This window comes from Notolabrus celidotus, chromosome 19, assembly GCF_009762535.1.
Source record: "Notolabrus celidotus isolate fNotCel1 chromosome 19, fNotCel1.pri, whole genome shotgun sequence".
NCBI classification, from domain to species: domain Eukaryota; kingdom Metazoa; phylum Chordata; class Actinopteri; order Labriformes; family Labridae; genus Notolabrus; species Notolabrus celidotus.
Window position 1 is genome coordinate 23891541 of NC_048290.1, and position 25369 is coordinate 23916909.

The window sequence follows — 25369 nt, forward strand, 5'->3', positions numbered from 1 at the left end:
AAAAAAAGACTTGCAGCAACAGGGGCATCCTACATTATGAGATACTGGGACACAAAACCAGTTAAGCTGAAGTGGCAGTAGCTGGGCATTTCACCCAAAAAAGTAAAAAAAAACATGGCAGTTGTCCTTTCCAGTAGTGCCCATATTAAAAAAAAAAAAAAAAACAGCTATAGAGCACACTCCTCTTTTTCCATCACTGCAAGTCAACTGTGTAGCAGTAAACATCAGTAGCAGGATTTAGCTTTAGTAGAATGAGATTTATATGGGCAATGTAAAGACAGCTGCTTAAATGTAGGTCCAAAGGACCCCTGTGGACCTGGGTGAGCTCGGGGACAGCAGAAGAAAGTAGTCATTTCACTCTGTAGGTATGTAAAACCTCCTCTCCTAAATTAGTCTCTACTCTATCTTCACATTATGAGCAACGCTTGGAGTGGACTTGCATGTGGTCTAATGAGTCACCACTGTTGTTCAGTTGTTGAATGGAGAGCCAACACGTTTTTTTGTCCAATTCTTTGCTGGAATTTTCACATCTACTTCAAAACCACGCGCTAAGTAATCCAGAATGATCTTAAAACTAAAAAGAAGTCCGATTTAAAGAGAAAGAATGAGGTCACACATTATGTAAACGAGTGTAACCCCTGGTACTGCAGGTGAAGTACCTCTCTGGCAGCAGATTCACGCATGTGTGCTCTGCTGTGGACTGTGTGCGCTCTGCTCTCGCTCCTGTCAGAGAGTCACTGCTGCAGAAAACAGCGCTGTGTTTCATAAAATCACACCGCATCTGGTCGAGGAACTTTTACACGCTGTTTCATTTCCTAAGACAACTCCTGCTCTTTAAACTTACCTCTGTAGGACATTTGATCAGAGATCATGAAAGGCGCACCTTTATTTATATACCTGTTGAGCGCCTGTCTGCGCTTCTCCTTAGCTGCTGATTGGGAGTTATTGGACAACAATTTTACCAACGAAGGTGATGCAATCGACTACAAGGATCCCTGTAAAGCTGGTACAGTGAATTTTACCTCATTTTTTATCTGATCGATCATAGCATTTCCTGTAGGGTGTATTTAATTTATTCTGGGCTGATATCCACAGCACCTCTAGGCCATGATTACTGTAGGACTGCAAGCTTCACATCTTAAATAATACTTCTTCCTGAAGATGAAAATATAGTAATTTTTGATTTATTTATGGCACCTACAAATGTATTAAAAATGAGCAAAAAGCCACCGAAAAATGTTCATTCTGTTGCCTGTTTACTATGATTTGTTATACTGGTACAAGAGAAAAGATAAATACACAGACAGAGCTTACTTTTTTAACATTAGCTTCCATCAGAACAATTTAAACAGCTACTTTGACAGTAGATGTATGTGTGTTATGTTTTGCTCAAAGAACTATAACCTAAATGTATTTGAAGCATTAAAAGAGAGCTATACAACATATCTCACAGTCTGGTCATGTTTTGTATGTTTAAACATGACCTTTGAGTCCAACAAGTCCAACTCAAGTTTTTAAAATCAGTGTACTAAAGTCAAAAGTTCAATATTGTCTCCAAAAATATAGAAGAGTTAGGATAGTGTCTTGGAAGCAAGTAGATGCAGCTGCTCAAGTCTTATCAGACAGATGAAGTTACATGCTGAAGGGAGAATAAGTCTGCAAAATGACTGATGATCGCTTTGTCAAGCTTTATTTACATTTGAAGGTCTCTGTATTTAACAGAGAAATTAAACCTGTTACATTGACTTGTGATTTTTTGGTTTATGTGATTCTGTCAGCACCAATAAGACAACAGAATATCCGCCATAGTGTTAAACTATCAGATTAATATCAAGTATGCATTAATATATGTTTATTTGAGGTGCAGATCAAAAATGCCTCACATTTAATGAGCTGTATTATTTTAAAACCACATCTGTCAGTTAAAAGCAGTAGATTAAGATGTGCAGTGTCTGTCTCTGACATACAGTGGGTCACAGGAGTAATGTGACTGAAAATGGATCCGCACAAGTGAAGTACAAGTAGCTCACAATTTTACTCTCACATGTACTAAGTGACATTGCACTTCTGTTTTTAAGAAAGATGATTCAATTGGAAGTATTTAAAATAAGTAAATACTAACATATTTATCTATAAATTGAATAAAACACTGTATTAATAAAAGGCATTAGCTTAAAATTGCCAAATTTCTAGGCCCTCTGAAGTACTTATTTAAAGTAATGTAACTGATTTTACTCCTACATCTAATGTGGCAAACAATTACTTTTGTTCCTCAGGGCCCTCAGCTGGTTGGGGTCCCTTTTCACTTGTGACTTCTCAAACTTCCAAAACACAACACTCGTCTCCTCCGAGCTGTTGCCAGGAGACTAGAGGTCATTGAGGCCGTGCCAGCGCAGTCCTCGGCTGGACGCCGGTGAAATCCCTCTGGCTGCAGGGCATGGGGTGCACGCTGCAGGGGTGACAGTCATTTACAGTCACCCTTTGCATGAGTGAATTCACTTCAAAGGCGGACACAGGGCCCGCTACGTCTTTTCATTTGGACTTTCAAAGTCTCTTACATCACCCGGCTAAATGAGGTATTAAACGGGAAAAACTCCAGAGAGCCGTTCTGCTTGACTAGAGCAACATGAGATCCTGATTTAAACAGGAAGTAATGTCATAATGAAGGAAACAACATGTTAATCCCGCAGAGGAGAGGGAAGTGGGACAAATGTGTGTGTGTTGTCACCCACAAGTTTAATGTTAACCACTCAGTGAGTGGTTTGGTCTATTGGTTACTGAAGCCAGAAGACCCTAATTTCGGTATCAGGAAGTTTTGGTGTCACTCAAGCAAGAACAGTTCTTGAAATTATCATTATATGTTTTGAGACAGCAGTTACAGGCTTTCTTATTTACGTCAAGACACTTGTTTTTAAAAAGAAACCCAAACAGAGTCTGAGTCTCTGTGAAAGTAAACATTCCTGCTATGGCTGTTCTTTTTTATCATCCAGTCATCACTTGCTAAGAACGGATTTTGAATTTTGATTAAGATTTTTTAGCAGCTTGCCATAGGACATATACAAAAACACAAGGATAAAACAACCGAACTTTTATTGATTTCATAAATAACATTCCAATGCCTATTGAACTACACCCAGGCTGTGTAACTTTAGGGGAACACAACTATTCAGACATCTATAGGTGACTCTGCTGCAACAATGGCTCAGTACAAAATGCCCAGTGTACTGTAGGTCACTGTTTCAGCAGTTATTCAACAACATTGCAAAGTCCAGCACAGTGAGATCACAATACTGTAAAGTATTCAGGTCACATCTTCTTTCTGTAAAATGACTCAGCAGTTAGACAGCCCTGCATTTGGGAGGTGTGTTTGCTGATCAAACAGACACATGGAGCTCTGCTCAGGCCTCTTCTCAGGACAGAGATATGCACACATAGACAAAGATAATCATGCATTTTTGGTCACTGCATGCAGGATACAGCTTCACTGAAGTTCAGAATAAGTTTCAAGGATACAACTAACCCTCAATTTAGAAAGCTCAGGATGATATAGTGACCTGAAGAGTGTGATCTATTGTGTGCTAGTTGTGGTACTTTTTTGTGTTTGTGCTCCAGGTTTTTGATTATGGTACAGGGGAAGTTTCATGATTTCCATCTAAATTTAACTTTATTAAGGGTCTCTACAAGTTTAAGAAATGTGTTTTCTTTGTGGAAACGTGAGAGCCAGGAGTCAGGTTAGATGACTGATATGATCTCATTCAGCTACAGTTAGCAGACGTACAGGTTAGTTAGCAGCTACTTTGTCTCAGTCTAAAGGTTTTCTTTAAGCACCTCATACATTCTAAAACTGAATACCTTTCAGTGTCTCATTTTTTCATTTTTCTATTTAACTTTCTTAAAATGCTAAATGTAAAATGCTTAGAATTTGTTTGAAAATTTTCACCACATACACGCTCACTCTGGCTAGCGGTTTTCCCCAGCTAAATGCTTGCTAGCTATGATCAAATATGTGAGTGGTATTTCTTCCCATCTAACTGAGTGCAGTTTTTTGTTGTTGTTGTCTTTTTTTTTTTAAATACTTAGATTCTTCAAGTAAACAATTCTCAGTCCACTTGTAATTCAGTCTAATACTGAATGTAGAGTGCTATAAATCTGAACAAAGGTTTATCAGAGTAGCAGCATCTACTTGTGGGTATCTAGACTTGTATTAGTTAATCCTAACTATGTGTAATCTTTTACGTGATTTTATATTCATGTATTGTTTATCTGTGTGTTCATGTGTTTGCCATAGCTGCCTTTTGGGGAGATATTGCTCTTGATGAAGATGACCTCCGCATGTTTAAAGAAGTCCACAGAGGCAATAGTGCACAACATGCTGATCAGACCAACCAAACCGACTCAGGTATCAAAGCAGAAACACATTCACCAACCTATGAATTATCCTTGCTGACTGTTAAGTGACTTCAAATAAAGGCTAAGCTAATCAATGCAGATTTTTAATGTACTTTTTACAGGTAACAGCTCCACTGAGAGTGGCAGCAGTCAGAGAGTGGCAGACAGGCGGAGTCTTCGTCGTCTGCGTAGAGCAGCCACTTCCAGACCCGAGCGAGTGTGGCCAGAGGGAATCATCCCGTATGTCATCAGTGGGAATTTCAGTGGTGAGTGTTGGATGAAAACACAACATATTCTCCTTACAGTAGAGGTTTGGTTGTTTCCATGTGAGGTTTTGGCTGTCTGAAACCAGGTCAACCTTTTATTTCTTTTAGGCAGTCAGCGGGCCATTTTCCGTCAGGCCATGCGTCACTGGGAGAAACACACCTGTGTAACATTCACTGAGAGGACGACTGAAGAAAGCTACATTGTGTTCACCTACCGACCCTGTGGGTGAGTTGGCTACACAATAAGTTTTGTTGATAGATGAATTATCAAATTTTCATTTTGATAATCCTGCAGCCTTTGAGGACAGGGAAATACATGAAACAAGACTGTAACTGATGTTTTTTAACAAAATAATGTTTTATTTCTGCTGCGCAAGGCATCCAGTGATTTCCATGTCATGTGGTGCCAAAGAAAGAAGATTTTGAAAGCTTGTTTGTGTATGTGACATATGGACTTATCTGCTACCTGCAGAGCGCCAAACATTTCACAACAAGTGCGCTGTCAGATTAATTAAATATCGTTCTTTTATTTATAGGCTCTTAAGCACATTTATTAGTTGTCTCAGCTGGTGAGGATAAGTAAGGGGTAATACATAGTGCAGTGGTTATGCAAACTAGAATACGGACAAGGTGAGCTGGATTCCGACACAAAGCTTTAGGTTCTTGTCTCACCTTAAACATTTCTTGGCAACAGATTCTTATTGGCCTCCTTGCAGGACAAATTAACATGAAACAGAACATTGAATGGATGGATATGACTGACATATGACTAACATATGACCTGACCTATGAATTGATCATTTCCTGCACTTTGGCACTTCCCATTTTTTTAAAATCTGGCCATCTGAAAACAAAAAGCCTAAAACAACATGTAATCAGATAGGTCTGCAGTAAAGAATCACTGTTTTTCTGTGTAAAGTACTCAAGGATGTGGATCCAAACTGTGTCCCCCCCTGCAGGTGTTGCTCTTACGTGGGCAGGAGAGGCGGAGGACCTCAGGCCATATCTATAGGAAAGAACTGTGATAAGTTTGGCATTGTGGTCCATGAACTCGGCCACGTGATCGGCTTCTGGCATGAACACACACGCCCGGACCGTGATGAACACGTGAGCATCATCAGAGACAACATTCAGCCAGGTGCAGTTCACTGAAGTTTGCGTTAACATGAATAAGTGTGTACTCCGTATGTTTCTCCTTTCATTGAGTCCAGTGACCATGTGTATGTGACTAGGACAGGAGTATAACTTCCTGAAGATGGAGCCAGACGAGGTGGACTCACTCGGGGAGGTGTACGACTTTGGAAGCATCATGCATTATGCAAGGAATACTTTTTCCAGGTTAGCATGTGCTGCTGTTTTATGTCTTTTCCTACTGTTAACTTGTGGAAGGTTTTCATCGCGTTTATTTCCTTTCCTACATTTGCACTCACGCTTGTTTTCAGTCCGACTTTGGTTTATATTAACAGACCATTAAACAGCTCCGTTGGGGTCACCATTGGTTACATGTGTTGCTTAAGAGCTTTATTGTTGAGCCCTAATGATTCACTCTGTTCATCCAGTCTGTTTATTTGAACTGGAGGAATGAAGTGTACCCGTCTGCTTTTCATACAGGGCCAATACCTTGCTTATAAATCCTTAATCAATGACTGAACTCCTTTATTTTCAGATGTTTTATGCATGGTACATATTTAAATGATAAAACCTCAGATGGCTGTATTTAAAACAGCAGTCTAGGAATTCTGAGAAACCAGCATCAAGCCACACCACGTGATAAAATCTCTCTATTGACTACTTTCATTCAGCATTATCTGTTGAGCTTTTACTCTGACTTCCTGTTTGTCCCTCTTCAGCTCTGCTAAATAAGATCTATAAGAAACCTAAAAGGATTTGATCCTTTATTGTCACAGGAATAGTTTCACACTAGTCTCCTTTTCATTTCTGTCTCGTGCATGTTGTTGCCCTGTTGCGTTTTTTTCTCTCAGCTTTTGCTATTTTACCTCAATCACTGCTCTGCCGGTCTGGGTCATGGAGGCAGGCCAAGCTAAATAAAGGCCTGGCAGCCCTGGCTTTGTTGAACAATTTGGGCTGGAGTGGCCTTTTTCTCTGGCATTCAGGAGCGGGCTCCACTGAGCCGCCTGGCACCAGCAAAAGGCCTCATTCAGAGCGCTCTGTTTGCACATGCCTGTCATTCATGGGCGCATCACCATGGGAACTGTGCAAGAGGGAGTTCAAAACCCAGGGGGAGATTATCAGAATCAATAAAGTATCAAGGTGTTGAACAGGAGTGGATCAAAAAAGAATCCCGTCCTCAGCATGGATGATTAGTGGGGTTCAGAGTTGTTTTTCCAGATCAAGCCTCTTGTGATGACGGATTTTTGAATGATTTGATGCTTTGATCTGAACTGCTCATGTTTGTGATTTATCTTAAATAGAGGCATCTTCTTAGACACCATCCTGCCCCGTTATGACGTGAATGGAGTCAGGCCGCCTATTGGACAGAGGATGCGGCTCAGCGAAGGGGACATTGCACAAGCCCGCAAACTCTACAAGTGTGCAAGTAAGACGCATTAGAATAAAATGAAAGCACTGAATGATCATATCTGTTTGATTATGCATCATTAACTTCAAATAAACAAAAGGTACTTGACCTCTTTTTGAAAGATGAGCACCTTGTTGTGTTAATGTGAAATGAAGAACTTAATTTAAGTTAACCACAACTTAATTTTTTTTTTTTTTAAGGATTACATTTTGGGTTTTTCATGGATTTATTGAGAGTTAGGATATACAGTATAGCTAGTGTTAATCAATGAGGAGAGATATGAGGGATCTGACATGAGGCAGTGTGCTTAAGGTGGAAGTCGAAACTGGGGCTGCCACATTGAGGACTGTAGCCTCTGTATCTGAGGCGGACGATTTACCCTCTGAGTTTAACCAGACTAAACAGAACTACTAACTAAAACATAAGATAATATCAACTACTGTTTTACTCCCCTCTATTCGTCGTTCTGGGCTTTTCTTGATTAAAAGTGTTTTGTTGTATAACCATGTTTGTCTGATGCTGCTTTGTTTTCGTTTCAAAGGGTGTGGGGACAACCTGCAGGAGAGTTCAGGGAACTTCTCATCTCCTGGATATCCCAACGGATACTCGGCGTACGCTCACTGTGTGTGGAGGATCTCTGTGACTCCAGGAGAGAAGGTGAGTGATGAAGAATAGTTTGTTGCGCTGATTAAGAAACCTAAATTATCAAGTGACTGACCTTTTGGATTCCAGCATTTACTCACATCATTACTGTCTAAGAATAAACAATGCCAGTACTTTATAGGGATGTTAAAATGTGAAATTAAAACAATTACTTTCAATTACATCAGACTCTAAAATCAATTCTGCATTTCATTTTGATCACATTCTTCATGCAAAGGTGTGTTTAGATCATCCAATCTACATTTTATGTAGAGTACATGACAGTTAAGGGAAACACTGTTTATTCTTTTACCCTCTGATGAGATTAATGAAACTGTTTTTGATGCAATACTCACATGCTTAATATAAAAAAAAACACAAGAGAGAAAATGTAATATTAAGTAACTCTAATGGTATAATTCAGTTATTTTTAGAGTGCATGGCTACCTTTAGAGGTACAGTGTGTAGAAATGGGAATATTTAATCTATCGGTCAGGTTCTAGACTGAAACGCTCCTCTGCTAAATACGGTGGACTTCGAGGGCAAGAAGCTCTTGTGATGCACGATAAGTGTGATCCTCCATTTGTCAAGTTTTCACCCCCAAAAAAGTCAACCAATACAAGTTCCCTTTTGCACAGCAACCACTCTTTTCTTATTCATCATCTTACCGGTGCAGTTCATGCAACCCTCACTAAATATAAAAAAATATGTTCTGTTCTACTGTAGAAACATGGTGGTTCAAGATGTTGGCCTTCATGGAAGGTGACCTACCCCTATGTAGATAAAGATAGCTCATTCTAAGTTAACAAAAGCAAAAAGGAAGTGATTACAAACTCATTTAAACATACTCATGATTATTATACTTCATTTCTAAATTCTACACACTGCATCTTTAATGCAGTAGAAAATGTCATCTTTTAAACCTAAAACTGTAAAAAAAAACCTGTTGTTTTCATTTGTGTTTGAAAAATGTCACTTGAGGAATCTCATTAATTAAAAGAAAAGATCAATCTTCTCTCAATCTGTGTCTTCTGTTTCAGATTGTGTTGAACTTCACATCCTTAGACCTCTTCAGGAGTCACTTATGTTGGTACGACCATGTGGAGGTTCGAGATGGGTTCTGGAGAAAAGCTCCATTAAAAGGTATTTTACTTCATTTCCCATAGAGCTCCCCCTTGCACTGAGTGTCATCCAGAAGTGTTGTGTAACAGGAACCTCTAATACACCTTCTTGGTGCAGTTCAAATATCTGTGCATGTGCTTTGGCAGGTCGCTTTTGTGGAGACACACTTCCAGATGCGATCACCTCGACTGACAGTCAGCTGTGGGTCGAGTTCAGAAGCAGCAGTAACTGGGTGGGCAAAGGCTTTTCAGCCGTCTATGAAGGTACAACACTGATGATAGCTGGGGTTTGAATTTGAGATTTATCAGCCATTTCAGCAGCTTTTATAAATTTCACATTTGTCTTTACAGCATGATGTAGAAAACTGAATGTAATGGTTTCTTTCTGCAGCAATATGTGGGGGCGAGGTGAGGCGGGACAGTGGCCAGATCCAGTCCCCCAATTATCCTGATGACTACCAGTCCAACAAAGTGTGCGTTTGGAAAATCACAGTGGAAGAGGGTTTCGATGTCGGCCTCTCCTTTCAATCGTTTGATGTGAGATCACTTTTATTGCTATTGATAAATATATATTTATACATCCTTGAAAATTGCAGGACTGGGAGAATACATAACTACAGCTATTCTGTCATCTGCTGTAAGATATCTTTACATCCACCACAGATTGAGAGACATGACACCTGTGCTTACGACTACGTTGAAGTGAGAGATGGCAGTTCAGAGAGCAGCCCTCTCCTCGGACGTTTCTGTGGCTACGACAAACCTGATGACATCAAAAGCAGCTCCAACCAGCTCTGGCTGAAGTTTGTATCAGATGGATCTGTCAACAAAGCTGGGTTTGCTGCCAACTTTTTCAAAGGTCATAAAGTTATATCAGTTGTAAACTGCCTGAAATGAAAATACCTTCTACTCTGGGTTTAAATCTGTGTGTTTTTTGTTTTGTCAGAAATGGATGAATGCTCGAGGCCGGACAACGGTCACTGTCAGCAGCGCTGCCTGAACACGCTGGGAAGCTACAGATGTGCCTGTGACCCTGGATTTGAGCTGGCTGCTGACAGACGCAGCTGTGAGAGTGAGTGTAGAAGACGACTTCACACATTTACATAGTACTGATGCCATTACAGTCTCACTACTTCAAGTAGAAGCAGAGCCTGCAACATGTTCCGTTGGCAAAACATTTTATTGATCATAAAATTTCAGCATTTAGCTAGTGAGCTTAGCTAAGCTCATACACTGGAAACAATGAGGCACAGCTAACTTGTCTTGGCCAATATATTGAAAGCATCTATCATTTCCCCCAGTCTCTGGTCAATGTGTGAGACAGCTAGCTTTAGCTCCATATCATGCCTTCAAACAAGCATAATAATAAGCTTCTCATCTAACCGCCTGCCAGAGCAAAAAAGTGTGTGTCCCAAAACCTTTGAACCTTTCCTTGACGCTCTAACTTTTTTCTTGCTCACTTAAAATCGGTGTTACTCTGCTGCTGTAAATGCATCATTTCATTAGACCAAACACTCTCAGTACTCATCAGTAAGTGGAGTAATTTGAGACTATTGTGAAATCTCTGTGTTTTCCAATGCCTTTGTATCAAGCAATGTTATTATTCCCCTCGTTCCCGCTATGACAGACCAATCGTAGCTAATCTCCAATCCTCTGTCCTGATTGGTTAAGGGGCGGCCCTTACTACGTCCTCCAATTTGTTATGAGTCCGGCACTATCATGATTGTGCACGCCGATCTGTGTGGGGGGCTAAGAGGAAATCTGGTTGGGAGGGTTAGTGTTGACATTCAAAGTCCCTCTCTCTGAACAGATGTTTACTCTGTGACTACCAACAGCAGCTTTAAAATGTAAAAGCTAAATCTTAAATTTTAACCTTAATATATATATATATATATATATATATATATATATATATATATATTTGAATGTTTAATGTTAAATATTAAATGTTACTATGCTCAGAGGTACTTAATATTTTGCTAACATGCCAATTCACTGTACTTATAAATGCTTTAGAGTCAGATGTTGATAATTGTTGCAGTAATGTTTGGCATGCACAGATTTGCAACTTGCGCCCCAAAGAATCAGAGACTACAACACTTACATTCATACTCTACATTCAACACAGAATCCATTCAATGTGAGATGACTATTTTTTCTCTTCTACCACAAGAGGGCAGTGCTGCATTATTGCACATTTTCTTTTGTAAGTCTATATAGACTATTTCAGCTCTGCTTCTTTATACATTTTCTAACACAACATCTAAAAAATGAAATCCTTTAGACATCCTGGATCCAGTGATCAGACAGGGTTGTAAAAAAAAGCAGCATCACTTCTCTTAGCATACAAATAGGAACTTTATATCTCTCCAGTAAATGTAAGTGTATCCCCCTGTGTTCATCACAGTCATTTTATTTGCATTTTGGGTTATTTGATAAGTGTTATATGTGTGTTTTTTCTTGCCCCTCTGCTACTAAAATCAGTGCTCTCCTCCTCCAGCAGCTGCCTGTGGTGGGTTTATCACTAAGCTGAACGGGTCCCTCACCACCCCAGGGTGGCCCAAAGAATATCCTCCAAACAAAAACTGTGTGTGGCAGATGGTGGCACCTATTCAGTACCGCATCACTCTGGTGTTTGATGTGTTTGAGACTGAAGGAAATGATGTGAGTTAAGGACAATAATGCAGACTTTTTGTCAGATAGGATGCTATATTCAAGACACTTGCACACGCCTTTTATTTCCTTTGAAGTAAGTCCAATTTTCTGGCATGTGCCATCAGGTGTGTAAATATGATTACGTGGAGGTGCGCAGTGGGTTAAGCTCAGACTCAAAGCTTCATGGGAAGTTTTGTGGAGCAGAAAAACCCGAGGTCATCACCTCCCAACAGAACAACATGAGGATTGAGTTCAAGTCTGACAACACCGTCTCCAAGAGGGGCTTCAAGGCTCACTTCTTCTCCGGTGAGTCATGAAGAGGCATCGGTTTCAGAAATATTAAAGGAAGAGATGCTAAAGAGCTGCTACATATTTTCCACATGAAGCACAGTAAGAAGAGCAAAACCATCATCTTATCCGAACAACACAGGAGGCTGACGAAAACTTCTGACATATAAATAACAACTGGGTCATTTATATTGAGAAATCTTCAGCTTTTTCTAATTTTGAAAAAAAATGTATAAAGTTTGTTGTATTGTTTGTCGATTAATTTTTCATGTGTTAGTAATTAAAGTTTTAAAAAATGGAACCTCATGTGAAACATGCTTCTTGTTTGAACTAAGATCTAACAACACTGCAGATCCTCCTTCTCATGCAGCCTGTTGCAACATCTCTTGCTTTCTTAACATTTCAACAGATATCGATGAGTGCTCCAAAGAAAACGGAGGCTGCCAGCATGAATGTGTGAACACCTTTGGGAGCTACAGCTGTCAGTGCCGCAGTGGCTTCATGCTGCACGATAACAAACATGACTGCAAGGAAGGTACAGAGTGTGTTTCTGAGAGTGTCTCTGTGTCTTCTCTGCTGGTTCATTTGAAAGGTCAGCCCACAAGAAATAAAACTGGATAACAGTTCTTATTTAGATCCCACTCTCACACATATAGACTGGTTTCTTTTGACCAGCTACAGTCTAAATTAAATTTTACACCCATGTAAAATACACACCACAGACCTAAGTGTGGGTAGTTTACAAAAGAACTACTTAAAGCCACTTATGGGCTGTTAACTGATCAGATGTTGGAAATCCCCACAGTGTGTGGAAAGATTTAGTTTTGCTTTCTTTTTCCTTCACTTTTAATAGAAGCCTGATCCAAGGAAAACACTGCAGAGGGTGTTTATGTCAAGAAACAGGAAATGATGTGACTCCACTTTTATTGTTTGGCTCTGAGATGGTCTTTTGTTGTTTTTCAGCTGGCTGTGATCATGTTGTAAACACTGTGTCAGGCACGATAAGCAGCCCGAACTGGCCTGATAGATATCCCAGCAAGAAGGCCTGCACCTGGCACCTGTCCACCACCCCGGGCCATCGTGTCAAACTGGTATGGTTTGGTTTGACTTAATTCTCTCTTGACCTAAATAAAGGCCTTATAGCAGTCAGTGTCTTTTCAGATTACTTACAATCTTGTAAATGACCCTCAGGTTTTCAATGAGATCGACATGGAAGCTCACCTGGAGTGTGCCTATGATCACCTGGAGATATTTGATGGACGAGACTCTCGTGCCCCTAGTCTGGGACGCTTCTGTGGCACCAAAAAGCCCACTCCTGTCGTCTCCAGTGACAACAAACTGTACCTGCGTTTTTTCTCAGACAACTCGGTGCAGAAGAGGGGTTTTGAGGCCTCTTACAGAGCAGGTGGAGCAGTGCAACGAAGAGCAATTTTTCTACCCCCAAATAAGAAAGAATAGAGCAGTAAAAATGTGATATTTTAAATACTGGTTTGCCGTGTCTAGAGGTTTAAATTCTTTCCCTTCTTTTATGAGTTACTTTCTTTGACCCTCTAATTTTGTGGTTGTGAATTCCCAGAATGCGGAGGAAGCCTGAAAGCCGAGGTCAAGACAAAAGATCTCTACTCTCACGCCCAGTTCGGAGATAACAACTACCCCAGTGGCTCCGACTGCCTGTGGGTGGTCTCTGCTGAGAAGGGGTACGGGGTGGAGATCATCTTCCAAGTGTTTGAGATCGAGGAGGAGGCAGACTGCGGGTACGATTATGTGGAGCTGTATGACGGCGCTGACGTCAAGTCTCCAAGGCTGGGACGATTTTGTGGATCTGGGGTAAAGCTAAAGATATGTCTCCTCTGTAAAAAACAAACATCTAAACTATATTATCTCTCGAAAACCTTCTTTGTCTTTCTCTTTTCTCAGGCACCAGAGGAGGTCTACTCTGCAGGGGACGCCATCGTTTTGAAGTTCCACTCAGACGACAGCATCAATAAAAAAGGCTTTCACGTGCGCTACACAAGCACAAAGTTTCAGGACACGTTACACACAAGCAAGTGACTCTTTAAAGACGATCCCAAAGCTAAATGAAGACTTTAGCCCTAACATTTAGAGGGACACACCCCACATCCAGGCATGAAGCGAGTGCATGGATTCACACCACAAACACCAACCCACATACTTCTCATACACATCTGTTAGAGTGAAGCCGTGCAGAGAGACTGTGCCTCGACTCTGCTTTATTATAGAGCTTTATAGGATGAAAGAGGAGGAGTAGCTTGCAGTGATTATTTTGGGTAGTGTCAGCCGCACATTACGTTCTAGAACTGTGTCAAAGGTACAAAATGTATATATTGTGATATCGTTTGCTGTTTTATAAATCAGTATCATCTGTGTCTCTTTTTACTGTTTGAAAGTAAAAGTTTGACCACTTTAGGAATGTAATGCACTTGTTTGGTTTACATCTTTGAAGGAATGCACTCAAAGAAAATTGGTCCTGGGGGAAAACAAGTAATAATGTGTTAAACTTCGGCTCATTTGGACTTTGTTTCTTTGCAGAACATTAATATTCCACCACAGCAGCATAGAGCAGAACGCCCATACTTTTTACAAAACATGGATGTAGACTCAGTGACGTCAATCTTTGGTTTCTGAAGAGGCGTTAGGAAGCCCAAAAATAGATCACCATATTTAAAATGTGGATTCCATCTTACTTCTGACTAATCTAGAGGAGGTTGAGATTAAGCCATAGCCTCCCTGTTTGGCAAATAGCTACAATATGTGTCAGTCAAATCAGCCACTCCCCTAATAATGCTTACTTATGCATAAGTCTAATCCATAGTTTAGTGATACATAGTAAATCAAAAAGCGCCCCTGTAAACATTTTACAAATAAAGAACTGAGCTTACTTTTAGTCAACCGAGACTAAAACAAAGAGGTGGAGTTGAGGCGGGCTTTTGGCCTTCTGGTAAACAGCTACTTTGAGCACGCCCGTCAGTCAATTAAGCGCCACCCCCAATTATGCAACTTTATGCGTATCTCTCAGTCTTGATGTATCAGAATGGATGATTTGGCCTTTTAAAAAAGCAGCCCCTGTAGAGTGTGTATATTTAAATAAATGATATACTCAAGCTGTTTTTAGACATGGCCATAAACATGCTTTCACAATTTTTCAACAGTGGATGTTAACGGGTCTTCCAGGGCTTATTGAGCCAGCCTCACGTGGACAGTTGAGCTACTGCAGTTTTTTAAGCTTCCACATTAGCTTCTTTTTTCATCAAAGGGGTTGCCACTTGGGATTGACCTACTTTTGGAGCCTGCCTCTTGTGGCCATTTGAGGAACTGCAGTTATTTTGGACTTTAATGCTCGTTGCAGTATTTAGCCTCAAAGTGCACACCTCATGAATAAACCGCTTGAAGCATATCATCCACACTAACTCTTATGTCATGAACATGAGTGAATAAGTTCCTTGTGAAGGCAGCAGTACTGTTAAACAATAGAAAAAGTTCTTCTAGACTTAAACAAGGAGTTCCTTTTATTTTTCATGTCAGAATGAGCAAACTTTAGGAACATTAAAGTTTCAAGAATTTCTTTAATACAATGTTGCCCATGTATATTGTTTGATACTGGTAACTGCACAACTTGGATCAGCCAAGTTTTATAGTTGGAGCATCTAGCACCCAAGTCAAAGGTAGATATCCAAAATAACACACATCTTAAGACAAAGAAAAAAGACTCTCAACCACTGTTGCTCAACATTTCCCCGGCCTAAAGCATCATAAGTATGATATACCATTGTCAAGTTACACATATTTCAACAAGTCCAGAAAAATAAACACAGTTTGGAGTAATAAATGAACATGTTTGTGTTTCACGCAGAAGAAAGATTATTGTATTATTAAAAAACAATGTTAGCATACTGCACCAGTCAGTCTTACAGTTTCGGTTTCTTCATTGAAGCTCAGCTTCTCTGAAATGAAATGTTTGGCAGTAGATACAGGTTACAAAGAAAACCAGTCTCAAAAATGTTCCTGAAAGACTCCATGTTGAGTTTCAGAGCTGAAGTCCTGCTTTGGAACTGTTTCTCTGTGAGTTTCCCATCTCATATTGACTACACAATCCTGCTCTGAGATGACCCTTCCACCGATCGACAGGTGACGGTAACATACCATGATAGTCTGCAAAACTGACAGTTATAGAAGAAGATCACAACCTGCACACCTTGCATTTGGTGAGTGTTAAAGCACATTTGTTTCTAACCAAGAGTCCAATATCTAAAGTATAATGCATATAAAAATCCACTGTTGCTTCTTATTCTCTACAAGGGAAAGTGTCAAACGCTTTTTTTCATATTTATTTAGCACATTTTGACCTTTTCAACATTTTTTTCTGTCACATTTTTTTAAATCTTAGGCAGGAAAACTTTGAGGGGCTCATTCTCATGCACTTTATCCAGGAAGCCCAGGTTGAAGTATGGGTACAGTGTCTCATTGAAGGTCTCCCTGAAGGTGTACAGGTGTGTCATGCACTGTGCGTTGTAGAAGGACACCAGGCCCCTCTTGTAATCCAGATACACTCCAATCCGGGCCAGCGGCTCCTCCAGGGACAGCACTGTTGGAGGCGAAGTGCCAGCCATGTACTGTATCCCATAAGAGAGGGAGAGAGTCCAGAAGCCGTTTGCTGGTAGAGCTTTGATTACTCCCTTTCTGGGCACGGACTCCCGGGCCACACCAACGGTCCAGACGGTGCTGCTGTAGACTTCGATCTCCCAGTAGTGGCGCCCATGGGTGAAGCCCTGGCTTCCGAGGAGGGACAGGGCTGCGTTGAATCTGTAGGGGTTGTCCTGCACGGTGTGGTTAAAGGTTTGGTAACGGACACAGGTGAGGGAGGAGGTGAGGCTGAGCCACGGGTTGGCCGTGCTGGAGTTAAACGTGATGGCAGCTGGAACTAGAAACAGGACAAATAGAAAAACATACAAGATGCTTGGACAGTCAGTTTGTTGTTTTGTGTTATTCAGTGATTGTAGTTTAATTAGTAAAGGGGCAAAATGTCTCCCACAGTACCTGGGTAAATGCTTCCTTTCATGGATTTCCACACTCGGTACTGCAGAGGCCCTGCGAACCGACCTTCACACAGACTTGGAGGTGTAAACGTAGGTTTCTCAAACTTCAGCGAAGGCCTGCCAACAAAATCAGAGAGAGAACAGTGAAGAAGGAGAGAAAACAAAATCTATCCTTAGTCAAATAAAGAAAAAAACTCATCCTAGACTCACCTCTGGAGCAGGACTTTGATGCTCTGATAGAAGACAAAGGATAAACAGCCGATTAGGGATGATTAGTTTTGTTGTATGTGAAACACGATAGAGGTTTTTCCACATTACATCAACGTCTGGGCTCACACAATCCCACCCTTCGGGTTCTCCCTGCGGCTAGGGGAAAGTCCCACAGCTGTGGCCCTGAGCCTGAACTAAACTCCTTATCCTCCAGATCAACGGGTGAGATCACTGGCCTACTTCCTGTCTGGCTCACTGCTCAAGTCTTTTGTTATCCAAAAAGTAGAAACAGTGTAAACATTCCTACCAGCAGGTCAAAGTTCATTCTTCAAATACATGCAAAAACAGTTTTAAGGCTTTTTAGGAATGCTGTGAAAACTTCAACAGGAAAACCAAAGTGGTCACACCCTGCAAAGTCAAATCATGACTGTTGATTATTGAGCATTTTTTCAAGTTTTGGCCTGAAGCATATGCCAGGATTGAGTTTAAAACAAACACACAATTCCCACAAATCTTACATTCTCATGTCTTTGTCTGTAAGCAATACATCAAGTAATACGTCTGATTCTAACAGCTCAGCATTTCTCTGTTATTCATCCCGATGCTGACTCATCATGCTGTTAAAAACTTCCAGATGTGCTGTATGCATCATATATGAGGCTCATATACCCGCAGCAGAGAGAAGGCGTCCTGCTCCTTCAGCTTGTCCTCGATCTCGTGCACGGCTCTCTGCAGACGAGAGATCTCTACGCACAGCAGGGCTTTGTGCTCATCCAGGCGAATCAGCTCCCTGCGCTCCTCCGTCTTCAGCTTCACCTGCAGCAGCTTCTCCTCCTGGTACAGGAACTGGTGCAGGTCGCTGAACTGGGCCTCGATGCGTTGCTTCAGGTCAGCTGTGTGCTCCTGTTGAGATGAAAATTATGTTAGAGTCACAAGTGAGGATCAGAGCCTGCACATAAACGATAAAGCAAAATAATTTTCTAACATTAGCAGAGCTAACACCACCAGCATTAATACTCCTTGCAGGTTCACATCCACATGCTTTTTCTGGTTACATATTGTTACATTTCAATAATATATGCCAGTTTTACCGGACCTAGCCTACATAGGTACAACTTTATATACATTTTTTCAATCAAAATGATGCCAAACTCTGCGTGAGATGCCATCTGTCTGTCATGAGTGGATGTTTAGTTTAGTTTTTTCCTTGTGTTTCTTGCCTTGGTTCCTCCCTGTGTTTATTCTGTATTAGTCATCCTTGTCTCCCTTGTGTGTTTAGTGATCCATGTCTCTTGTTCTATTTTCTTGTGTGTTTTTAGTGTTTCCTGTTTTATTTTTTGGTTCTTGATCCCTGTGTGTCCAGTTTAATTTTACTTGCTGCCCTTGTGTGTTTCCCTCCTCTTTTTGATTACCCATTAGTTTCCCCTGTGTCCTGTGTTCCACATCTGTGTCAATTACTCTGTGTATTTAGTTCCTCTGTTTCCACTGTCCTGTGTTGAATCATTGTTCGTCTCTCCTGTGTTCTGTGTGTTTCTGTGTCCCTGTGTTTTCTAGAGTTTCCTTTTGGATTTAGTTTTTTGACATTTAAGTAAGTTTTGTTTGTACCTTTTGTTCTTTTGTTGATGAAACCTTTTATTTTAAACCTGCACTTGGGTCATCCTTTGCCCTGTCCCCCGACGTGACACTGTCATACTTGATTAGATATGGATGCATTCAAGCATTATATCAGCAGCCATTAACCAGAGATGCAGCCTCAGCTAGTGGCAGCCGGCTGCACTCCAGCTAGACCAGAAATTTGGGCCGACAACAAAAAATATCAATAATTAATTTAACCAGCTAGTGATTCTGGTGCTGACCAGTGAGGGTGACGACTTTCGATCATTAGGTTCAATAAACACGCACATACCTAGTTAAAGAAAGTTCCCAAGACTTACTGAGTTTGCATCAGGACTATGACTGAAGCATCAAATCTGAGCAACTGTTTTGCTGTTGTACTCTATGTACTCTTTGTTTTTTGTGCACACGTGCATCATAACTTACCTTGAGCTTTTTGACTTCCTCCTCAGCTTCCCTGTCACACTGCAGCGCTGTGTTCAATTCACCTTTAAGGGAATCCATTGAGCTGTTGAGAGACGCCTGAAAGGGAGACACAAAATCACTGCAGACTGACATGCATCAAACTTGAAATGAGACCCACTCTTATCGGTTGTTTTGCTGCAGGTGAAACAGAATGACACAGAGTAAAACTTCTTCCATGTTAAAGAAACAATATTCTGACATTTCCATTGAGTTATTTAGTGACAAAATAGTGATTGACTTTGAAGTAATTAAAAAGGACTCTAGCATATACTATAAGTTCTAGAGATGGAGCACTCAAACTCTTTCAAGTGTCTCTTTCAAATCACAGAAAAAGTTAATCTGAAGTATCCCCTGCAGACCGAGTGACTGTCTAAACCTCAATATGAACTATGTGAAAATGCAGACTTCTTGAGATAAATCCTAATCTGCAAATTCCTGGTAAAAACAAACATGATTTGTAAAATCTTAACAATGTGCTGCTAACTTAAAGCTGTACTCACTCTGTACTTCAGTTCGGCCTCCTGCACACACACCATTGTGTGATTCCTGTGCTCCTGTGAGAGACCACACACCAGACACACCAGCTCCTGGTCCTCCTCACAGTACAGCTTCAGCTCCTCTCTGTGTCTGCTGCAGCGGGGGACCGGAGCAGGGACCCTCTCTGGCACCCCCACATCTGGCGGGCAGACTGCTGTCCCGCTCTCCTCCAAACCCTGACAGTAGCTCTCCACGATGTTTGCCACAATACGGTTCGGCCTGTAGCTCTGTCCAGGGTACACCTTCCTGCACTGAGGGCAAGATCCTGTGCCCCCCTGCCCGGGGCCCCTGGGACCTGTCCAGTACCCCACAATGCAGCCCTGGCAGAAGGTGTGATCGCAGGGCAAAGACACTGGTTGTTTAAAAAGATCCAGGCAGATGGAGCAGGTCAGATCTCTGCTGATTCTGTGAGCTGAGCTTTTGGTGACTTTTCCAGCTATGGGAGGCTGCCTCAGCTTTTCCATCGCTGTCTGCACAGCAAACTCTCCCTCCTTTGATTTCCAACTTTTCTTCTCCGGCTTTAGCCCCTGGTTCAGTTTCTCCAAGTTCTGCAGATAGGCTGTCTGGATTTTCTTCACTTCTTTCTGATTCTTGCTCATTCCTTTGCCTTGATGGTTTTCCTTTGTTCTAATTGTGTAGCTGGACCTCTACGTCCTTCCTCTCCTACAGAGTGTGGCTGCTCTCTCTCTGGCCTCCAGTCTTCCTGTTGATTGTGGGGAAATGAAGGGGGTGGTGCAGACGCAGACACAACCTCTCACATCCTCAGCAGATAGTGAGGGGATCTCAGTGCGCCCCCCCCTTTTCCCTCCAGACTGACGTCACATCTGAGTCAGGAAACCAAGGCGGATCGTGGATATTCTATCCTTGGTGTGTTTTGTTTTGTCAAGTCTGGTTGACAACTGCTAAAAGTCCTGCTCCACTAAACTCTTAATCTGTGCTACAGGAACAACAGAAAAACGTAAATCCATTTAATGTGACTTTCAGTGTTGGTTTGTGTGTGCCCACGTATTAAGTGTGAGAGCAACAAAAAATCCCTGAGCAGAAACAGATTTCCTGCTGCTTTTTATGGACATGCTCTCTGCCCAGAAAGTAATCATAGCCACTCAAGAGTAAACAAGATCATTAAGGGATTTACACGAAGAAAGAAAACGTCCTGCAGGAGGAGAGCTCCACCATGGACAAACACAAATACTGCACACATCCTGTGGGTGTCTCTTTACCCATGACCTTATTATTACAGATATTTACAGCTTGTTCCCTACGGGGTTGGACCACTGAAACATCTGTCCTGTAAACTAAAGCTTCTTCTTCAGTGAGTTCTGACACATATGAGTAACTCTGCCGTTTTAATGTAACAGGTTGTTACACCAGGATAGTCCTACTGTAGTGTAGAAACAGTTCAGCTGAGTTGCACTTAATTTAACACCCTATGATTATCCACTAGAAGTTAATAACAGGTTAGGAAAGTCAAAGCAGGATCCTGTCAATTTCAAAAGATGAATTTCATGGATGTGTGTGAGAGAGGGAGAGAAGGATACACAGTGAGGGCACTTAAACACCCTGTCTTGTGAGTGAAGTTTTTCATTAAGGTTGAGTTCTTTGTTAAACAGAAAACTTGTCTCCTTGAGAACAGTGAACAGTTCAGTAGTATGGTTATGGTGACATCTGGTGTATGTATCTGGAAATTTACAAAGATGTCTTATACAGAAAAGCTGAGAGAGAAGAGAAAGTGTCAGAAGAACTGGTGATTGATACAAAGCAAAACACAAAATCAAGCAAGCAATGTTTACATTTTAGTGAAGTGAAAGCTGAAAGATAACTTATCGTCCTCTGATCAAATCTTTTATAGAAAAATGAAAATACATTTCTACAAAATGCAGCAAAGCCAGAACAATGAGAGCTTTTTGAGACCAATCTATTGACACCCTACTCATAAAAACAAAGCCTTGAACCATCTGTCCCCCCAAAAACAGATCTATCTTCAAACTGCCTCTTAATATGAAACAAATTTAGAATTTAGAGCCTTTGTTTTACATTTTCCACAGCACAAATTCACAGTTGGTGATACGTTTGACTGTGTTAAAACAAAATAGTTTTTTTTGAAGAAAAAATGACTTGCACATGTACAGGATATGATCAAATATGTAAGCAGAATCATTTTTTCCACAGAGGGCACCACAATTGACACAAACTGAAAGTTCCTCTCTGGCACTTTAAGTGGGATAGAAAACAAATGCTTTCTTTGTGGATTTTCTGCTGATTTTTCACCAATAGGACTCTTTCAGGTACGGTGGCACTGAAGGGCAGAAAATGAAACATTTTCCTCACAATATGGTTTAGCTGTGCTAAACAACAACTACAACGACAACAAATTGGTGTAATGAAGGGGGGGGGGGGGCATGCACTGCTAAGCATTTGTTTTCTTTCTTTCTTTCTTAATTATATTTTGGGCTTTTTGCCATTATTTGGATTGGACAGCTTGAGAGAGACAGGAAATATGGGGAGAAAGAGGGGGGAATGATATGCAACAAAAAATGCCTGGACCAGGAATCGATCCCACCACTAGTGTGACGAGGACTATAGCTTCTGTAAATTGGACACCCACTCTTCCAACTGAGCTACACCGACACCCCGTGTTTTCATTTTTGAATGCAACCATAAGCCTTCTGATGTCTGTTTCATATAAGCTTAGAGATGCAGACTGACAGAGTGATGAAGAGCTTTTACTAGCTTTTCTAACCAGCTGAGCATGAGGGGGAAGGAATAGCTGAATCTGTAGGGAGACAAGTGTGTGTCTATGTGTTTGTTTGTGTGTGTGAGAGAGTGAGAGAGAGAGAGAGAGAGAGAGAGAGAGAGAGAGAGAGAGAGAGAGAGAGAGAGAGAGAGAGAGGGGCCTGCAGCAGCAACATCCCCACGTGTCAATCATTGTGTAATCATGTGACTCAGACGCTATCCGTGGTGCTGAAGAGCTGCAGGAGCTGTCAGTGGTGCTGAACGTTTACAGGTACAAAGCCCTGTGGTGAGGCTTGACTGACAAATTCCTCTGCACAGCTTGTGTGCACACAAAACAAAGAATACATCAATCTCCCTCACAATCATGTGTTCAAATTAAAAAGAAAATAAAAGTCTGCGTGTATTTAATGCATCTAATCTGCTTTGGTTTATTGTGCCTTTAATTTTTCAAAGGTCTTTGCTAAATCTGAAATATTCTAACCTCTTTACGTGCTTTTTGTTAAATTCATGTGCACATAATTTGATTGTATTTTGGTATTAGATGATCTTTTTTTCTTTTACGTTAATAAGTTAAATATTGACAGACCATATGAACACTGAATTATTCAGTTGATCTAAAATATCACCACATTTTCAGATACATGCTTTTCTCTGGAGCTCAACATTATGCAGCTTTGTGGCTATTTAAATGTCTCGTCTTTCCTCGTACAACACACAAACTGGATCACACATGTGCAACATTGCCACACTGCTGTCAAATATCACATGAGGTTAACATGACAAGATAAACACATCTCACATTTTATTCAGTGTAATGCTATCCAATCCAACCACCATGCAATACATCAAGTCAGATGTTACATTAGTCATGAAGTGCAATGTCTGGAACATGTAGGAAGGCAAATATGACATGAAAGTTTTATCTGCTATAATCAACATTCACTCCGTTTTTTCTTGAAATGAAGTTAATTGATGGCAGACAGTGTAATTAACTCGTAACCTTCAGTGGTCTTCAATAAAAAACACTGCTAAAGGCTGCACAAACTTAATTAACTCAGGAGACAGATTAGGATTGTTGAGTTAATTAAACTGTTGAAATTTTTAAGCATTAAGATTCCTGTAAACCTCAGGGGTCAGGAAAAAGTGAGTGGAGTGCAGCAGAGGGTAAATGAAGTGGCTGTCTTATTACATCTTTAACAGGTCTGAATCCTATGTGAAGAACTAAACACTTAGCTTTGTGGAAGCCATGAAAGTCAAGAATCTGGATTCAAATTGAATTATGACAGTCTTCGTGAGCTACATGCTTAAAGCCAACTCTGTGTACAGTGATAAGCCATGCTAGTAGCGCAGCTCTGTCAGTCTGTCAACTAAGAAATATCTTTACTTTTTGACGGTGTCATGAAATTACTATCATTTTGTGTTTTCTATTAAGTGACATCTACAAAACTTAGGGTGCTAACATGCACAAAAGATGATAAACTAACATAGCACTCTACCTAACAGCGAGTACATTTTTTTGTGGGAGGCTGTGGCTCAGTGGGTAGAGTCAGCCGTCTATCATTCAGAACGTTGGCAGTTCGATCCCAGCTCCGGCAGTCACATGCCAAACTGTCCGTGGGCAAGACACTGAATCCCAAATTACCCCTGCTGTTGTCCCACGGTGTGTGAATGTGTGCGATGAGATTAGCCAATACTATACTTCACTATAGCATCCTCTACCATCAGTGTGTGAATGTGGTGTGAATGGGTAAGTGTGACAAGTAGTGTAAAGCGCTTTGAGTGGTCAGAAAGACTAGAAAAGCTCTATTTACCATTTACCCTTTAGTGCTACTGTGCTGGTGTTAGCAATTAGCTCAAAGCATAGCCTGTCAGTGTCTCTATAATGTGGTCGTAGATTTCTTATTAAAGACATTCCTTCTTAAAAATATCTCTTGTCAGATAACACAATTTCATCGTTATTGAGAAAGCTTTCTCTAAGCTGTAAAAACCATAGACTGTATAAAATATGGACGTAGTATCCGTGATGTCACCCTGTGCCTCTCATTGAAAAACCCGTAATCTCAAAATCTTCGAAATTGCAGCGTTAGAAAAAAATTCACCCCCCGTACAGTGTGTGCCGATCAAGAAATGAGCTGTCCAAACTACACTCATCTTTTGTACCAGGCTGTAAACATGTTTATTTCTGCTGTAAAGATCGTCTTTCTTTAATTGGTGTGTATGTGGTTTCCGGTACTTCTGGAGCCAGCCTCAAGCGGATCCTCAATGAACTGCAGTTTTTAGCACTTCTGCATCGGACTCATATTTTTAGACCGGAGGTTGCCGCTTGGTAAAGACACATACAGTACATGTTAAAGATACATTGATGTGCTAATATCTTCTACCTAATAAAATGTTTTGTATTATATTCTACAATGAATGTTCATGTGTCTGATTGCACAAAATGAAATGAAGCAGAGGATATTTGGAGACAAAGTGTGAATATGTTCTCAAATGTGTGCAGCCATGCATGTGAGTGTTTGTGGCAAACTCTGGAAAAATGCAACATTTATGAACAGAGGGAGAAATTAAAAGAGACTCCACTGTACACTGTACAAACATACACACATACACACACTAATACACACACACACACACACACACACACGCTCTGAAAGCACACCCTCAATTAAACCCTGAGCTGATGTGTAAGGCACAGGGGAAGCTGAAGGCTCTCTGGAACTTGTGAGGCTAAAAATAACCTCAGTGTCTGCAGAAGTGAGACAGACCTGTGGGAGATAAGAGGCACAAGGACAGAGAGAACAAAAATATTCAATTTCTACTGTTGGGAGGACAGCAGTACAGTAGCTGAGTTATTGT

At 40.9% G+C, this 25369-nt stretch overlaps 2 protein-coding genes across 4 annotated transcripts; one reads left to right on the forward strand and one right to left on the reverse strand.

The window, feature by feature from the left end:
• Positions 1-302: 302 nt before the first annotated feature.
• LOC117831665 (bone morphogenetic protein 1-like) lies at positions 303-14287 on the forward strand. 3 transcript variants are annotated; one of them, XM_034710464.1, is made up of 20 exons: positions 303-365; positions 4289-4399; positions 4512-4655; positions 4764-4881; positions 5615-5793; positions 5888-5993; positions 7088-7212; positions 7736-7851; positions 8877-8979; positions 9105-9221; positions 9349-9494; positions 9621-9816; positions 9904-10029; positions 11458-11621; positions 11738-11918; positions 12310-12435; positions 12864-12991; positions 13092-13305; positions 13477-13727; positions 13818-14287. In XM_034710464.1, the coding sequence occupies exons 2-20, from the start codon at positions 4333-4335 to the stop codon at positions 13950-13952; spliced, it is 2742 nt and encodes a 913-aa protein (XP_034566355.1). In that variant the 5' UTR covers positions 303-365; positions 4289-4332; the 3' UTR covers positions 13953-14287. The 3 variants fall into 3 exon arrangements, with proteins under 3 accessions (XP_034566355.1, XP_034566353.1, XP_034566354.1); XM_034710462.1 differs by lacking the exon at positions 303-365 and adding an exon at positions 398-1006; XM_034710463.1 differs by lacking the exon at positions 303-365 and adding an exon at positions 398-1006 and having other exon boundaries at positions 11461-11621.
• A 1181-nt stretch (positions 14288-15468) lies between these two features.
• Positions 15469-20532, reverse strand: trim69 (tripartite motif containing 69). Its single transcript, XM_034709786.1, has 6 exons — positions 19744-20532; positions 19205-19300; positions 17834-18067; positions 17165-17187; positions 16956-17071; positions 15469-16839 (listed from the first exon to the last, which is right to left on the reverse strand). The coding sequence occupies exons 1-6, from the start codon at positions 20377-20379 to the stop codon at positions 16295-16297; spliced, it is 1650 nt and encodes a 549-aa protein (XP_034565677.1). The 5' UTR covers positions 20380-20532; the 3' UTR covers positions 15469-16294.
• Between the last annotated feature and the right edge of the window lie 4837 nt (positions 20533-25369).

What these genes read in the sequence shown, in the direction of transcription:
- LOC117831665 (XM_034710462.1), top strand. Translation starts at nt 871, where the DNA reads ATGAAAGGCGCACCTTTATTTATATACCTGTTGAGCGCCTGTCTGCGC. An exon ending in TGACAGACGCAGCTGTGAGA is followed by an intron (nt 10,030 to 11,457) that starts GTGAGTGTAGAA and finishes CTCCTCCTCCAG; the next exon opens with CAGCTGCCTGTGGTGGGTTT. An exon ending in CAAACATGACTGCAAGGAAG is followed by an intron (nt 12,436 to 12,863) that starts GTACAGAGTGTG and finishes GTTGTTTTTCAG; the next exon opens with CTGGCTGTGATCATGTTGTA.
- trim69 (XM_034709786.1), bottom strand. Translation starts at nt 20,379, where the DNA reads ATGAGCAAGAATCAGAAAGAAGTGAAGAAAATCCAGACAGCCTATCTG. An exon ending in ACGCCTTCTCTCTGCTGCGG is followed by an intron (nt 17,188 to 17,833) that starts GTATATGAGCCT and finishes GTCTTCTATCAG; the next exon opens with AGCATCAAAGTCCTGCTCCA. An exon ending in ATCAAAGTCCTGCTCCAGAG is followed by an intron (nt 17,072 to 17,164) that starts GTGAGTCTAGGA and finishes TTTTGTTGGCAG; the next exon opens with GCCTTCGCTGAAGTTTGAGA.